The sequence below is a fragment of the Oncorhynchus mykiss genome, chromosome 18 (assembly GCF_013265735.2).
Source record: "Oncorhynchus mykiss isolate Arlee chromosome 18, USDA_OmykA_1.1, whole genome shotgun sequence".
Lineage (NCBI taxonomy): Eukaryota > Metazoa > Chordata > Actinopteri > Salmoniformes > Salmonidae > Oncorhynchus > Oncorhynchus mykiss.
This window is the reverse complement of record NC_048582.1, coordinates 44194544-44211183: the sequence shown is the minus strand read 5'-3', so window position 1 is coordinate 44211183 and position 16640 is coordinate 44194544. Positions and strand designations below refer to the sequence as shown.

The following is a 16640-nucleotide window of genomic DNA, read 5'->3' as shown; positions in this document are numbered from 1 at the left end:
ATGGGGGTGTGCTCGGTCCTCCGTTTCCTGTAGTCCACAATCAGATTCTTTGTCTTGCTGATGTTGTTGTCCTGGCACCACACTGACAGGTCTCTGACCTCCTCCCTATAGGCTGTCGTCGGTGATCAGGCCTACCCCTGTTGTGTCGTCTGCAAATTGAAAGATGGTGTTGGAGTCGTGCGCGACCACGCAGTCTTGGGTGCACTGGAGGGAACTAATCACGCACCCCTGAGGGGCTCTGTGTTGAGGGTCAGCGTGGCGGATGTGTTGTTGCCTACCCTCGCCACCTGGGGTGCGGCCCATCGGGATGTCCAATATCCAGTTGCAGAGGGAGGTGTTCAGTCCCAGGGTCCTTAGTGATGAGCTTAGAGGGCATTATGGTGATGAACACTGAGCTACACTCAGTGGTCAGATGGTCCTGCAATTGTGGTGGGAACCATGTTCCTGAGTTTCAGGAGTGCCCTGTAAGAGTGAAGGAGGTCGAAGTAGCAAGAATCAGGGCTCTGTCCAGCAAGTGTCCTATTCAGAGGCAGTGGAAATGACTGAAGGAGCGAGTGGAAATGAGGGCGAAATGTTTTTTTTTTTCACCCATTCCTGGTGTTTTTTTCTGCGTTAAAGTTACCTAGTTTTCACCCCGCAGTTCTGTTGGATTCCGGCTCATACAGAAGTTTAGTAGATATAATAGCAAAAAGAGCAGTAAAAAATAATATTGTGGATATACAGGTGCAGTTAGGTAAAGGGGAAATTAAAACATTGATTCAGAAAAATGGGTTTGATTGCTGGCAGAGACAATGGGATGAAAGTAGTAATGGCAGACAGTTTTATAGTACAAGGATATCTGTACAGGACATCGTGGCATATAATAGGAACAAAAGGGAGGAAGTTATGTTGTGTGGCATGAGATTAGGGCATACAGGATTGAATTAATCTTTAAATGTATAATGGGTGTATGGTAGAGGAAACAGTTGAATATGTATTATTATTTTATGAAATGTATGATGTGGAAAGGAAAGGTTTTTTGACAGGGCCAGAATGCACCTGTCAGTTGGTTGTGATTCGCCAATAAAACTTGAAGAAGAAGAAAAAGCTGTAGAGGGCAGCTTGAAACTGAATTTCCTGAAGTCCCACACGGAGATAAAAGTCATCAATGTCAGAGGACTGGGGTTGGAATGGCGAGAAGAAGTGAGGCAGAAAGAAGAGTGCAAGGTGAAAACCCCAACCTACTGTGAAATACAAGCCTGAGTACTTTCTCCTTTGGATCAAGTACAGGAGAAAAAAATGCATGTTATGTGCCTGAAAACCCTGAGTAGTCTTGCTGGGGATCAGAAATGTCCTGTGTGAGTGAGACAGATTGACAATATGTAACAAAGCGTCTCGTCTCCCGGAAAACCACAAGAAGAAGAAGGTAGATTTGCGTCGAAGCTGCGCAATAAGTAGCAGCTTGAACACTTCTGTTTTGCACGCATCTATCCATGAATGGCATTAGAGACCCAAAAAGGAAATGCTAGCAATTGCTAATGTTATTGGATAGAAATAGCTATTTTGGTGGAGGAATATGGGGTATTGACTAAATCGATTGCATGATATTAAATGTAACGGTAAACCACAATTAGCTTAACGTTTACATAAAAATTCTGTTAAAACGACCTGCTGAGGCCTTGTTAGCTTCGAGTCAATCAATCCTCGGCCTGTTTGAAACATTACCCTGCAGTGTGGCTCGACTTGACTTGAGCCTCGCTAGCCTTTGGCAAGCCAGTTGTTTTTAAATTCAATTTTAAAGCTAGCAATGAAGTTGGTCCAATTTTAAATGGTTGTCCACAATTTAATTGTTCTCATGCAATACGTCTCATATACTTTCCTGGCCAAACAATTGTAGCTAGCTATCGTGAGCTTGGAAAGTGGGTCGTGGGTGCAGCTGTAGCTAGTTAGCCATATCTGTATTTACCCGCTACTTATGCGAACAAGCTGCTGCAGAAACATCGATAATGTCTTTGGTAGCGTATGCTAGCAGTGATGACAGTGATTCAGAAACATCTAGTTCCATCATCCCGGGGAGCAAACCCGGGGGGCTTTTCGCACGCCTTCCTGCCCCAAAAATATCTGCCTCAGAGGCACTAGGAAACGTGCGACCAAGCAAAGGGGCAACACACGCATCATCACGGAACACTGTGTCAAGCGATGGCGACGAGGACTCCGTTACCCGTTCTCATGCATTTAAAGGAGGGTTGCTTTTCGATTTACCTAAGCCGAAGAAGCGAACAGAGCCTGTCAAAATCACTATACCTGAGATAAAAAGAGGGGATGTAAGTAACAGGACCACAGGCTCACACCTAGGCTACATTTTAAACATTCAATTACAAACCTTGTTTGCTTGTTTTTAAATGGATTCAAAGTGGAGATTTCAACATGATTCTATGTCTTGTCAACAGTCTGACTCTGATGAAGATGAACCAAGGAGAAAGAAATCCCTGCCCCAGGTAACCTGACTTGCACTTGCATTTTAGATCATTCTCAATGTCAAATTCTCAGTTTGTGACATAGGCCTTTCCAACCATACATATCATGATCTGACCCCTGATCTAAGTCACCACTAGCTGGCCTCCGCCCACTAGACAGCCCTGAAACTAAGTCACTCTTCTAGCCAGCTACTATCCGGTACTCTACCCTGCACCCTAGAGACTACTGCCCTATGCACATAGTCAAGAACAATGGTCACTTTAATTATGTTTGCATGGTGTTTCACTCACTTTATGTATATACTGTATTCTATAAAAATAAAAAATAAACTTTTTTATTGCAACTGTAGGTATTACTGCACGGTTGGAACAGGAAACATAAGCATTTTGCTGCACCTGCGACAACATCTGTAAATCTGTGTACGAAAAACTTTGATTTGAAGACATGCTTCCTCATTGTCTTTCAACCTATATCTCTCTCTTAGGGCCCTGGCACTGGCCTTTCCTCCCTCCTGCCTCAGCCCAAAAATGTGGTTGTGAAGGAGATGCAGAGGGCCCTAGTGCCTCACACCCTCACCAAGCGGCCGGAGCCAAAGAAAACCACAAAGCCCTCTTTAGGGTCCTCCCAGGGCCACGCCAGTGCTAACGCATCCCCCTCCGCTATCAAAGCAGCAGCCAAGTCGGCTGCCCTGCAACTAGCGAGGCAGATAGCTGCTGAGGAAAGTGACGAGGAACTGGCCCCAGAGAACTACTTCTCCCTGGGAGAGAGCTCCAAACCTCTCCCCGCTGTGATCCCCAGCCTGAACCCGGAGCCTGTCCTCACCTCAGGCCTACTACCCGCTCCTGCAAGCATACAGCGTGGTACCTTCCAGTCAGACGCTCCTCTGGACTTCAGTGCGAACCAAGAGGGAGCTTGGGGAGGTCAACAGCTAGGGGCGTACCAACAGCCCTCGGCAGAGCCTCAGGTACTGAGAAAATGCTGTGTCAATAGCTATAGCTATCTTTCTCTCTATATGTTTGGACACAAACTTTATTGCTTTGCAAAGCATTATATAAAACAATCTTGCCAATACACCAAAATTAACTACAATAATACTCAACTTCCACAATATACCAAATACAATAGACCCGCTGTGCATTACCTACTCAAATCTCCAACTACAACTTATTTTAGAAGAGAGCAAATTATCTATATCAGTCTCTTACCAAGCTGATATATAGGTTCAAACATCAGATATACTCTGCCCAGAATGGATCCTTATTGACCCCTACGAGTTGCTCTTGGAGACAACAGTTCGCTGTAAAATCTCTCTTGTTTTCATCCATTGAGACACATCATGATAGCGTAATGCTTTTGTCATGTTGCGTTGATACAGGCTAACAAAAACATTCTCCTGTTGGATAGGGCTACTACAACGAGGCTTACTACCAGGATCCTGAGTCTGACCCAGCGTTGCCTGAGCCAGAGCAAACTGGTTCCTCCGCCCTGTTTGATGATGAAGCGGTATGAAGGTTTCCTGACTTGACATTTGCTTGTTATTGATCAGGAATGTTCTCTCCCCCCCCCCCCCCCCCCCCCCGATTAATCAGGAAGTCTTGCTTGTCTGACATTATCCTGTATATCACTGAAATTGATTTGTTTTATATTATCGTGATCACATCTTTAAATGTCGGGCATAGTTGATACATTGAATTAAGAGGTTATTGCTTCAAGATATAGAAGAGTATATCATGTTTTCTGGCTGCAGTTCATGAGGCTGCAGGGGAAGAGGAACAGGGGCAAGGAAGAGGTGAAGTTCCTGGAGATCAAGGGAGATGACCAGCTGAGTGGCAACCAGCAGTGGATGACCAAGAGCATGACTGAGGAGAAGCAGGAGCGCAAGTCCTTCAGCAAGGTGAGGGAGATTTGCACAGGAGCTGTTCCGATATTGCTTACACTTGTCCACTCCTTCCAGATCTGTAAACATATAAAGGGTTGTTAGGGGCTAGGCGTTGATTTGGAAACTGGAATCTGATAGTGATGATGGGGTAGGGGAATATTAGGCAATAGTGGAACAAGAGCTGGGGAGTTGGTGAGGCAGGACTTTTTCCATGTGGCCTAGGTGAGGATTTTGTCATCTGTTCTCAACCTTGTTTGGCCTGACCCCTGACCTCTTCCCTCTATAGAAAAAGGGAGACCAACCCACAGGGCAACAGCGACGCAAGCACCAGATCACATACCTCATCCACCAGGTGAGTACATATACATTGCTAGATTGTGTTACAGTACTGTATTGGAATCTAACACCAAGGTCCCATTCAGTAGACACAAATGGGAGAAAAATAAATAAAATGTGTTCCCACTGGACAAGTTGGACCAGTTTGGCACCAACTGACCATGACTTGGCACACCTATCACTTGCAATTTTTAAAAAACTCAACATGCATGATTATTGGCCTCACATCAACATACCTAAATTTAACCAGATATGGGATGTTTACAAACATGTGTCAGTTTGAGCGAACTTGTTCTAATTCTTATCACCTATAGGCAAAGGAGCGAGAGCTGGAGCTGAAGAACAGCTGGGCCGACAACAAGCTGACTCGCCGGCAAACGCAGGCAAAATACGGCTTCTAAGAACCGTAACAGGAGGCTTGGTGGCATACATAGCCCTCCCCCTGAAGATTTGAGTAGTACAGTCCACAAGGTTTCCTCAACAACGCGGGTCATACTATACCCTTGCAGTGGGGGAGGGGTTACACACCTCATAGACCCATCCTTGGAGATGCTAGCACTGACTTTCTTTTTTGTTCACCCTTATTTGTTGGCCTCCCTGGATTTATGATACTTAAAACATTTCTGATTTAAACCATCATTTTGGTGGGACTATTTTATATTATGTTGGTTCTTGGCTGCATAAGAAATCACATTGTTAAGACACAATATGGTTTCCTGGGAAATACTGTTGAAATGCAATTTCATGTGGTGGTATTTTTCATATTACACCTTGAACCACCAATGATCAATAGTCTGAGAATAAGAGGAACGTTTCCCATGTGGTGTCGATATTTTCTTCATCTTGTACGTTTCCAAGGGTGGGACAGTGACCTGTTCTTAAATCATGTCAATCCAACCCTAAGCTTTCCCTGGGTTTTTAGATGTTAGAAAACACATTTGGTGGTCTTGTTGGAATTGCCCTGTGGTGGCGATGCTTCAACCTGACCAGTTTGGAATATGTCTATTGGATTTTGGGGGAGAGTTGGTATCTTTTTAAAGGAGCCAGAAACTCCTACTGTCATCTGTGAATAAACATGATCATATACAGTGATGACGGAGAGACTTATTGAAATTGTACACTTAACAAAAATATGAACATAACAATTTAAAAGATTTTACTGAGTTTATTCATATAAGGAAATCCGTCAATTGAAATATATTAATTAGGACCTAATCTATGGATTTCACATGACTAGGAATGCAGATATGCATCTGTTGGTCACAGATAGGTAGGGGCGTGGGTCAGAAAACCAGTCCGTATTTGGTGTGACCGCGATTTGCCTCATGCAGTGCAACACACCCTTTGCATCGAGTTGATCAGACTGTTAATTGTGGAATGTTGTCCCACTCCTCTCCGATGGCTGTGAGAAGTTGCTGGATATCGGCTGGAATTGAAACACGCTGTCATACACCTTGATCCAGAGCATCCCAAACATGCTCAATGGGTGACATGTCTGGTGAGTATGCAGGCCAAAAAAACGGGGACATTTTCAGTTTCTGGGAATTGTGTACAGATCCTTGCGACGTGGCCAGGCATTAGGTATGAGGTGATGGTGGCTGAAGAATGGCACGACAATGGGCCTCAGGATCTTGTCACATTATCTCTGTGCAGTCAAATTGCCATCGATAAAATGCAATTGTGTTTGTAGCTTATGCCTGCCCGTACCAGAACTCCACCGCCACTATAGGGTACTCTGTTCACAACATTGACATAAGCGACCCAATCGCCTAAACATTGCCATACGCGCGGTCTGCCATCTGCCCGATACGTTTGAAACCAGGATTAATCCATGAAGAGCACACTTTTCTTGTGTGCCAGTGTCCATCGAAGTTGAGCATTTGCCTACTGAAGTCGGTCATGACGCCAAACTTCAGTCAGGTCAAGACCTTGGTTAGGGCAACGAGCACGCAGATGAGCTTCCCGGAAACAGTTTGTGCAGAAATTCTTTGTGTAAACCCACAGTGTCCTCAACTGTCCGGGTGGCTGGTCTCAGACGATACCGCAGATGAAGAAGCCAGATGTGGAGGTCCTGGGCTGGCTTGGTTACACGTGGTCTGCGGCCGGTTGGACGTACTGCCACATTCTTTCAAATTACTTTGAAGGTGGCTTATGGTATAGAAATTAACATTAAATTCTCTGGCAACAGTTCTGGTGTACATTCCTGCATGCTAATTGCACGCTCCCTCAACTTGAGACATCTGTAGCATTGTATGACAAAACTTCACATTTTAAAGTGGCCTTTTATTGTCCCTAGCACAAGGTGCACCTGTGTAATCTTGCTGTTTATTCAGAATCTTGATATGCCACACCTGTCAGGTGAATGGATTGCTTTGGACAAGGGGAAATGGTCACTAACAGGGATGAAAACAAATTTGTGCACAACATTTGAGAAGCTTTTTGTGCATATGGGACATTTTTTGGGATCTTTTATTTCAGCTTATGAAACATGGGACCAACACTTTACATGTTGCGTTTCTATGTCTTGTTCATTATAGTAATGAGCTGTGCAATTTAAATAAAATAAAACTGCCATTGTTTCTCAAGCTGTGGAAAATGTTTGAGGATGTTGCGTTCTCTTCAGAGGTAGCGTGGATGTAAAATTTGATCTGTTATGCATTTTACCGTCCCAGCTAGCTAACCAGGTTTTTAAATGGCTTCGCTGGCCAGGCCTCAACATTTAGTGATTAATTGGTCATCCATATTTCTGAAGGGTACACTGCACATTCTTCTGGTTTTGTTGTAGCTCGATATGGTGATATACGGGGACCGCATCAATTCTGGATCTAAAGACACACTGTATGTGTAAGAAATATGCTAATAGCTACGTATAGCAATTTGATAGATAAAGGTGCATTCATTGCTTACACATATCCAATCCACTCAGATTTTCAAGGGTGAGAATTAAGGGAAATGGAGCATGGAGTGGCAGTTTCCTTAATTAATCCCATTTTTTTTTAAATCTGAAAACGAACACAGTCCAACGATCAGGATTCTACCTTACGTGATAAATTAACTAGCTCATAAGTGTTTTGTACATCGACACTCCTGCTAAGTCAAAGCAAAATATATCACATTTTAACCATCATGTTCACAAGTTGACATTGGCAGAGACAAAGCCTGGTGCTGTGAAAAGCACCCCATTGAGGGCAGTGGAAAAGCAGACAGACTGTTATATTTCTAAAGGTGTTACAGTTAATTACTTTCGGCACTCGGCTCCTGCAAAGGTCTGTGCTGCAAAGCTCCTTAGGAGGTATTTCGATACTGTATATCAATGAAGAGATGTGAGAAATACCTTTTTGTTTTACCCTATACTTTGTTGCAAGTTTTGTGCTGTTAAAATCAAATATTTAAGTTCCTGACCATTTTTGTCAGATTTGATACGTATTGTACAATATCCTGTCCACCAATATCTCAGCTCTCAACATTGCCTAAAGAGAAACTGAAATAAATCAGTCGATGGTACCGACACCTGGAAACCAAGACCAAGTTAAAGGCTCCATCACAGGCATTTGCACTGCGCACAGTAACTACTCTTCACATCAACTTGCAGTGAAAGTGACATGCATCACATGCATATGAAAATAATGAAATTACAAAATGAAAGAGTAGAATACAATGTACAACCATGAGTTTGTCATTAAATAACTACTTCTTCCACTTTCAAAACAGATCTAAATAATTGATTTACTGTTATTGCCAGGAGTCAAACAGAGTAAACTGTTCTGTGAGTATCTAGTAATGACATTAAGTGCTCAAACGCGGGGTTCTTTGACTTTTTTCTGGTTCTCTGTGGGTGGAACTGCTTTTTTTCTTTTCTTAGTCGCCTCTGGTGTGGCAGCCACCTCTGGGGTAGCCTCAGCCACTGGGGCAGCCTCTGGAGCTGCCACCTCTGGAGCTGTAGCTGCCACCTCGGGCACAGCAACTTTTGGAGCCGCAAGTGCAATCACCTTTGAAATGCTAGCCCCTGTAACTGCGACTGCTACATCCTCTGAAACGGCAGACTGGAACTGCAGCTGCAACAGCCTTTGAAACGACAGCCTCAGGAACACACAAAAAATAAAAGGTTCCTGGAGTAACCTTTAGGGGTTCTTCTTCAAATTGAGACTGTAGAGCAACCCCTATAAATTATTTGAAGAACCATTTGGGGTTAATTTTTTAATCCCCCCCTCCATAGCCAGAAAGATCGAAGATCGAATCAAATGTATTTATATAGCCCTTCGTACATCAGCTGATATCTCAAAGTACTGTACAGAAACCCAGCCTAAAACCCCAAACAGCAAGCAATGCAGGTGTAGAAGCACAGTGGCTAGGAAAAACTCCCTAGAAAGGCCAAAACCTAGGAAGAAACCTAGAGAGGAACCAGGCTATGTGGGGTGGCCAGTCCTCTTTTGGCTGTGCCGGGTGGAGATTATAACAGAACATGGCCAAGATGTTCAAATGTTCATAAATGACCAGCATGGTCGAAAAATAATAAGGCAGAACAGTTGAAACTGGAGCAGCAGCACGGCCAGGTGGACTGGGGACAGCAAGGAGTCATCATGTCAGGTAGTCCTGGGGCATGGTCCTAGGGCTCAGGTCCTCCGAGAGAGAGAAAGAAAGAGAGAAAGAGAATTAGAGAGAGCACATGTGGGGTGGCCAGTCCTCTTCTGGCTGTGCCGGGTGGAGATTATAACAGAACATGGCCAAGATGTTCAAATGAAAGAAAGATGTTGCAGTTATATTCAGAGGTGTATGGAAAATGAAGTCTGTGAATCCAAAAAGTAGTAAGTATACAGATGATTAACAAAACATGCACACGACAGTATTCATACCTTGGTTTTTGTGGTAAATGTAAATGAAAAAAACATTTGAAAACGGTTTTCATACACATCCGATGGGATATTCATTGAAGAGGTAAGGGAGGAGGATGGTAAATGTGATCTGCATAACATACCGATGCCAATTGACATAACTTTGTATGCCTCCTTGTCTGTATACTTACATACACAAAAGTGAGCAGTTCAGTCAATTGCACCCAATACAGCTAGCCTTCAGCCACTTTAATAATGGGAATTGATGGAAATTGATGTAAAATATATCACTAGCCACTTTAAATGATGCTACTTAATATAATGTTTACATACCCTACATTATTCATCTCATATGTATATGTATATACTGTACTCTATATCATCTACTGCATCTTTATGTAATACATGTATCACTAGCCACTTTAAACTATGCCACTGTGTTTACATACCCTACATTACTCATCTCATATGTATATACTGTACTCGATACCATCTACTGCATCTTGCCTATGCCGTTCTGTACCATCACTCATTCATATATCTTTATGTACATATTCTTTATCCCTTTACACTTGTGTGTATAAGGTAGTAGTTTTGGAATTGTTAGGTTAGATTACTCGTTGTTTATTACTGCATTGTCGGAACTAGAAGCACAAGCATTTCGCTACACTCGCATTAACATCTGCTAACCATGTGTATGTGACAAATACATTTGATTTGTTCTTATAGCCTACATATTCTTACCTCTGTTGATTGATAGCCATTGAATTGTGTCCATTTTCCATTTTAGAAAGATTTGCACAAATATGAAAATATAGATCTTATCACCATAAAACAATATCAATTTAGATCATATAAGGGACAAATGTTACCTTAAATTGAGATATTTAAATGTTTCAGATAAGGGTCTGCACCTGCTGTCCTTTCTAATAATTCAAATCCAAATGTTTCAGTTGGGCAGTTAGGTTCCTGCAAGAACCCCCACCAACTAAGGAGGTTCCTCGATGAACACCACCTCCTATGGTGTTCTTGGAAGAACCTTTTGAGGGCAATTTTCACTGCCAAGAACCCTAAGGTTCTTCAAAGAACTTTGAGGACCTTAGAAGAACCTTTGTTGAACCCCTAATTTTTAGAGTGCAGCTGTCTCAGAAATGGCATCCTCTGGAACTGTGGCTGCAATAACGTCTCAAACGCCTGCCTCTGGAACAGTAGTTGCCTCTGGAACTGCAGCTGCCTCTGAAACTACGGCCTCTTGTACCACAACTGCCTCTTCCTGCTTTTGCTTTTTCAACAGTTTGAGTCGACTCGCTGTGCGGCCTTCAAAGGGCACCACCGAAATGGGAATCAGCACAGTGTCTATACCGTTAACCTGGGGAGAAAAGGCAAATTAACACTACTGAAACGGGCACGCAGCGCATGTGTACTGGGGCCCCCAACCCCCCCAGAGGTCGAGGAACCTCCCGATAGCATAGGAACACGTCATGGCAAAATGTGTAGAATTGCAGGCAATTCACTTTAAAATGCCAAATTCTCTCCACCTCATGACAAAACGTATAGAATAGCAAAACATGTTGCTTTAAAAATGCTAATTTCTCTCAGCCTCATGGCAAAATGTCTAGAATAGCATAAGATTAGCTATAAAACTGCACCGTTTCCTCTGTGCTCCATGGCTAAATGTGTATAATTTCTGCAGGTTAGTTTCCAAAAATTCCGGGTGGGGGGGCCCTTGACCCCTTGACTTTATCCACATTTTGTTACGTTACAGCGTTATTTTAAAATTTATTTAATTATTTTTTCCCCACATCAATCTACCCAAAATATCCCATAATGTCAAAGCAAAAACAGTTTTAGAATTATTTTGAAAATGTATTTAAATAAAAAATGGAAATATCCCATTTACAGCCATGAGCTGCCGAGTGACACAAGCCTACCAGACGAGCTAAATTACTTCTATGCTTCGAGGCAAGCAACACTGAAGCATGCATGAGAGCACCAGCTGTTCCGGACAGCTGTGTGATCACGCTCTCCATAGCCGATGTGAGTAAGATCTTTAAACAGGTCAACATTTACAAGGCCGCAGGGCCAAACGGATTACCAGGACGTGTACTCCGAGCATGCGCTGCCCAACTGCCAAGTGCCTTCACTGACATTTTCAACCTGTCCCTGACCGAGTCTGTAATACCAACATGTTTCAAGCAGACCACCATAGTCTCTGTGACCAAGAACACCAAGGTAACCTGAATAAATGACTGCCCACCTGTAGCACTCAAGTCTGTAGTCATGAAGTGCTTTGAAAGGATGGTCATGGTTCACATCAACACCATTATCCCAGAAACCCTAGACCCACTCCAATTTGCATACCGTCCTAAAAGATCCACAGATGACGCAATCTCTATTGCACTCCACACTGCCCTTTCCCACCTGTACAAAATGAACACCTACGTGAGAATGCTATTCATTGACTACAGCTCAGCGTTCAACACCATAGTGCCCTCAAAGCTCATCACTAAGCTAAGGACCCTGGAACTAAACACCTCCCTCTGCAACTGGATCCTGGACTTCATGACGGGCCGCCCCCTGGTGGTAAGGGTAGGTAACAACACATCTGCCACGCTGATCCTCAACACGGGGGCCCCTCAGGGGTGCGTGCTCAGTCCTCTCCTGTACTCCCTGTTCACCCATGACTGCATGACTCCAACACCATCATTAAGTTTTCCGATGACACAACAGTGGTAGGCCTGATCAACAAGAACGATGAGACAGCCTATAGGGAGGAGGTCAGAGACCTGGCAGTGTGGTGCCAGTATAACAAACTCTCCCTCAACGTGATCAAGACAAAGGAGATGATTGTGGACTACAGGAAAAGGAGGGCCAAGCATGCCCCCATTCTCATCGACGGGCTGTAGTGGAGCATGTTGAGAGCTTCAAGTTCCTTAGTGTCCCCATCACCAATGAACGGTCATGGTCCAAGCACACCAAGACATTCGTGCAGAGAGCACAACAACGCCTATTCCTCCTCAGGATACTGAAAAGATTTGGCATTGGTCCTCAGATCCTCAAACGTTCTACAGCTGTACCATTGAGAGCATCCTGACCAGTTGGGTCACTGCCTGTATGGCAACTGCTCAGCCTCCGACCGCAAGGCACTACAGAGGGTAGAACGTACGGCCCAGTACATCACTGGAGCCAAGCTTCCTGCCATCCAGGACCTCTACACCAGATGATGTCAGAGGAAGGCCCTACAGATTGCCAAAGACTCCAGCCACCCTAGTCATAGACTGTTCTCTCTGCTACCAAATGGCAAGTGGTACCGGAGCGTCAAGCCTAGGTCCAAAAGACTTCTTAAAACAGCTTCTACCCTCAAGCCATAAGACTCCTGAACAGCTAACTGGAATATTTGCATTGAATTTACCACAGGGGACTCCAATCAAGTTGTAGAAACATCTCAAGGATGACCAATAGAAACAGCATGCACCTGAGCTCAATTTCAAGTCTCGTAGCAAAGGGTCTGAGTACTTATGTAAATAAGGTATTTCTGTTCTTATTTTTATTACATTTGCAAACATTTCTAAAAACCTGTTTTCCCTTTGTCATTATGGGCTATTGTGTGTAGATTGATGGGTACAGTTTTTCATTTAATCACTTTTAGAATAAGGCTGTAAGGTATTTTTTTTGTTGAAAAAGTCAAGTGGTCTAAATACTGTTGCATCAAATATATCTTTATATCTATAAATAGCATAGTAATGTTTTTGGTCAAACTAAGGTTGGTGTTCATTTGCTTATTTATAACGATAAAAGCCAAGGTTTCAGTGTGGGAAAGTTATTGTCATCATTCTTTCAACAGCTGTTTTCTTTCAAAATCTCCATTCAGTCAATTCAAGTCCAATTTATTTCTACTGACAATTTTGAATAGCCTGTCCAATCATACTTACATTGTGTCATTGTTGTGACTGAAACACTGCTGGGTTTGAAAGTGGTTAATATTTTAATGACATCACTTTCAAACAGATACCATATCTCTTTTCCCTTTTGAGTTCATGTTTTGTGGTTTGGCATTCTTCCCAAATGTGCCTGTTTTCTTTGAGCATCAGCACTTAAAGTAAATGTTCACTACAAAATCAAAGTTTATCAGACATTTTTAGATGGAGATGAGTCCATGTCCATCTGTTGTATAGTTTCCACTATGAATGAGAAAATAGAGGTGCGACTCGTCCATGAACACCTGCTCGGAGTACACGTCCTGGTAATCCGTCTGGCCCTGCAGCCTTGTGAATGTTGGCTACGGAGAGCCCGCTTGGTGGAACGTCAAGAGACAACTACTTTGTTAAATGGCAAGGCATAGTGAAAACAAGCATGCAATATGCAAACTGGACTCACAGTTCTTATTCAGTCCCAGCCATTTTCATTTGATTGTCTGGTAGCAGGCTTGGTAGATGAGGGACCTCTCTCTAAGTTGAAGTTGATGATCATTTGAAGGAGGGGAGCGGCGGGGAAATCCATGGTGATGATTCCGAAGCACCTGCTCTGCCCTATCTGTGCCGTCAGGTAGTCATACAGGTGGGCGGTGATTCGCTGGGCTCCGCTGCCGTAGGTGAGGAAGATATGGGCCTTGTTGCACACAGGGGCAGCTTCCAGATGTTCATGCACACTTTGCCATTTCTCAGCCACATGCAGGAGGGTGGGGACCTGGGGAGACAAGTATATGAGACTCAATACATTTTCCTAGCAACAATTTCATTTTCAAAAATGACTGTCTCCTTACCTTCCAGTCGTCTGCAATGTCCAGGCCCATTCCGAGGTCAGGTCCGCCAAAGTCCTGCAGGACAATGAGCTTCCCTCTGTTCTGTCCCACAGTGATCATGAACCAACTGTTCCACAGCAGGTCCCAGTCGGCGTAGAGGTGGATGTAGCTGACTACCGCCCCGTAGATGTCGAAGGTATCACTGAACTCCTCCTTGAGCCGCACCAGCGGGGTACTCCCTTAGGAAGTCGGCCACGCCCTCCAGCACATCACGAAGTGCGCCCACAGGTAAGACACGCCGTGGTGGATGGTGAGGTTGCCACGCACATGGCGTACACGCACAACCAGGAAGCACACACCGGCCTGGAGCTGCGACGCCAGGCTCCAGGACTGGCACTCGGCCAAGGAGCCACTGTAGATGGCCATGGTGACCTCGGACAGCAGGCAGCTGTCCGGGAGGCCTGCCATCCAGGTGGGGTTGACAAACTCTGGGGCTGGAGTATGTCGTCGTACTCGGGCCTCTGGATGGCACTGTTGCTCAAGCAAACAGCCCTGGTAGATAATTAGTTCGGTGTCAAAGGTCAATACCTAATCCTGAAGTTAGCTAATTATACTCACAACTGACACTCACACCACTCTTACACTCCTTCTCTAGGGTTGTGTCTATATTCTCCTGAATGATGTCCTCTCCTTATATCCTTTACTTTATAACTACAGAAGGCTTAAATTGGCCTCTACTATATTGCTTTGTCCCCTCCAGTCATTTCAGATCAGTGCTAATGACATTGTCTCCTTAAACTATTCAAGACTATTGAGACACAACCCCTGACTACCTTTGAAACAAGATACTCACCACGAAAGGATCATCAGCTTGATAAACATCTTCCGCATCCTGGAAACACCTTTGGTGCTTGCCATATCTGATTCTTCAGTTATATAAATGGGGACGGAGTTTGGGGGTAAGAAAAGGAAGCACAAATGAATCTTTGTTTGGCGCTTTAGTTTTAGATTAGCAGCAATACAGGTACATTATCCATTTCAATTAATATATTCAATTTATATAAAATATACCCGTGGGCTGCAACTCAAAAGAAAAACACAAGTAAGAAATACATACAGAGTTTAAGTAATAATAAATGAGTAGAAACAGGAAAAGAAAAACAACCTCCCATCCCATGAAGGAATGTGCCTACCTGATTTAGGCAACACAGTGAACAGTTGGGAGTTGGGGTCAATTTAATCGGAAAATGTTTCCTTGGTGTTCAATACAGTCTGTGAACAAACTTAAAACGTATAAATTGATGGTTTGGATTACAGGATACCAAGGTCATATTTTTCCATATTCTGTTCCATACACATGCACACACACACACACACACACACACACACACACACACACACACACACACACACACACACACACACACACACACACACACACACACACACACACACACACACACACACACTAGACACATACACAAACACAGACCGTACATGTACACACTTAAAGGCATGCACGCACACACCTACGCAAGTGAACACAGATAGATAAATCAAAGTCTACCTTATTCATAACTACCCAGGCAACTGTGTAACCATAAACAGTGGTTTGAAATTCAATACACGATAGTGTTGGAATTACATATATTTTTGGTTGTATGTCGAGCAAGTTCACGTTTCGGTACGATTGCTGTGCTTTGTGTGATGTGAAATGTGCCTTAGTGCCAAATAGATATATAGAATGTGAATGATAATGCCCTGCCAAATATGTTTATTTTCACATCACGATGGCAATGCTACGTCATTGGTGGCAGAAATGATTTCATAATTAAAGAGTAAAATAATGGAGCCATTGTGTGCTGTCATTGTACAATGAATATATATCAATATAGATTAGAAAATTAGAAAAGGGGGCAAGCAGACAGGTATGTTGTTATAAGCATTGATGAGCCTTTATGAATAAGGCTAATTATGTATCTTTATGTTTTCATCTGTAACACTTTTTGATTAGATTTTGTTTTACTAGAGAACATATGTAGACACTGGTATGGTGCTGGAGATAATGGATAATGAATATGAGGTTAAAAAGTGGTGACGTGCACCTTTTCTTATACCTATGTAGTAACCGTGTAATTACTAGAGTGTTGTTGCATACTAACGTAGTGATTGCTTTGTAATGGCATACTAATGGACTGAGCAGTTTTTGTAATTACACATGTTTAAGGAGTAACAGTCCCGGTTCCTCAAAACAGCTTTATTTAATTTCTGTACAATTCTAATTAAATTACTGAAGTGCAATGTAGCATATCAATATTTTGTTGTTACTAGTGTAATAAGAGTTATACAGGTATAAGATACATTTCATGCAAAGTGAGTAATAAAGTTTTACAAT

General features: G+C 43.2%; 1 protein-coding gene and 1 pseudogene across 1 annotated transcript; one reads left to right on the top strand and one right to left on the bottom strand.

Moving 5' to 3' along the window:
- Positions 1-1094: 1094 nt before the first annotated feature.
- On the top strand, positions 1095-5765 carry LOC110496344 (proline-rich protein PRCC). Its single transcript, XM_021572178.2, has 7 exons — positions 1095-2303; positions 2430-2477; positions 2942-3421; positions 3862-3960; positions 4205-4351; positions 4623-4688; positions 4987-5765. Exons 1-7 carry the CDS (start codon positions 1986-1988, stop codon positions 5071-5073), a joined length of 1245 nt encoding a protein of 414 aa, XP_021427853.1. The 5' UTR covers positions 1095-1985; the 3' UTR covers positions 5074-5765.
- Positions 5766-8466: 2701 nt separating this feature from the next.
- On the bottom strand, positions 8467-15163 carry LOC110496831 (annotated as a pseudogene).
- Positions 15164-16640: the final 1477 nt, after the last annotated feature.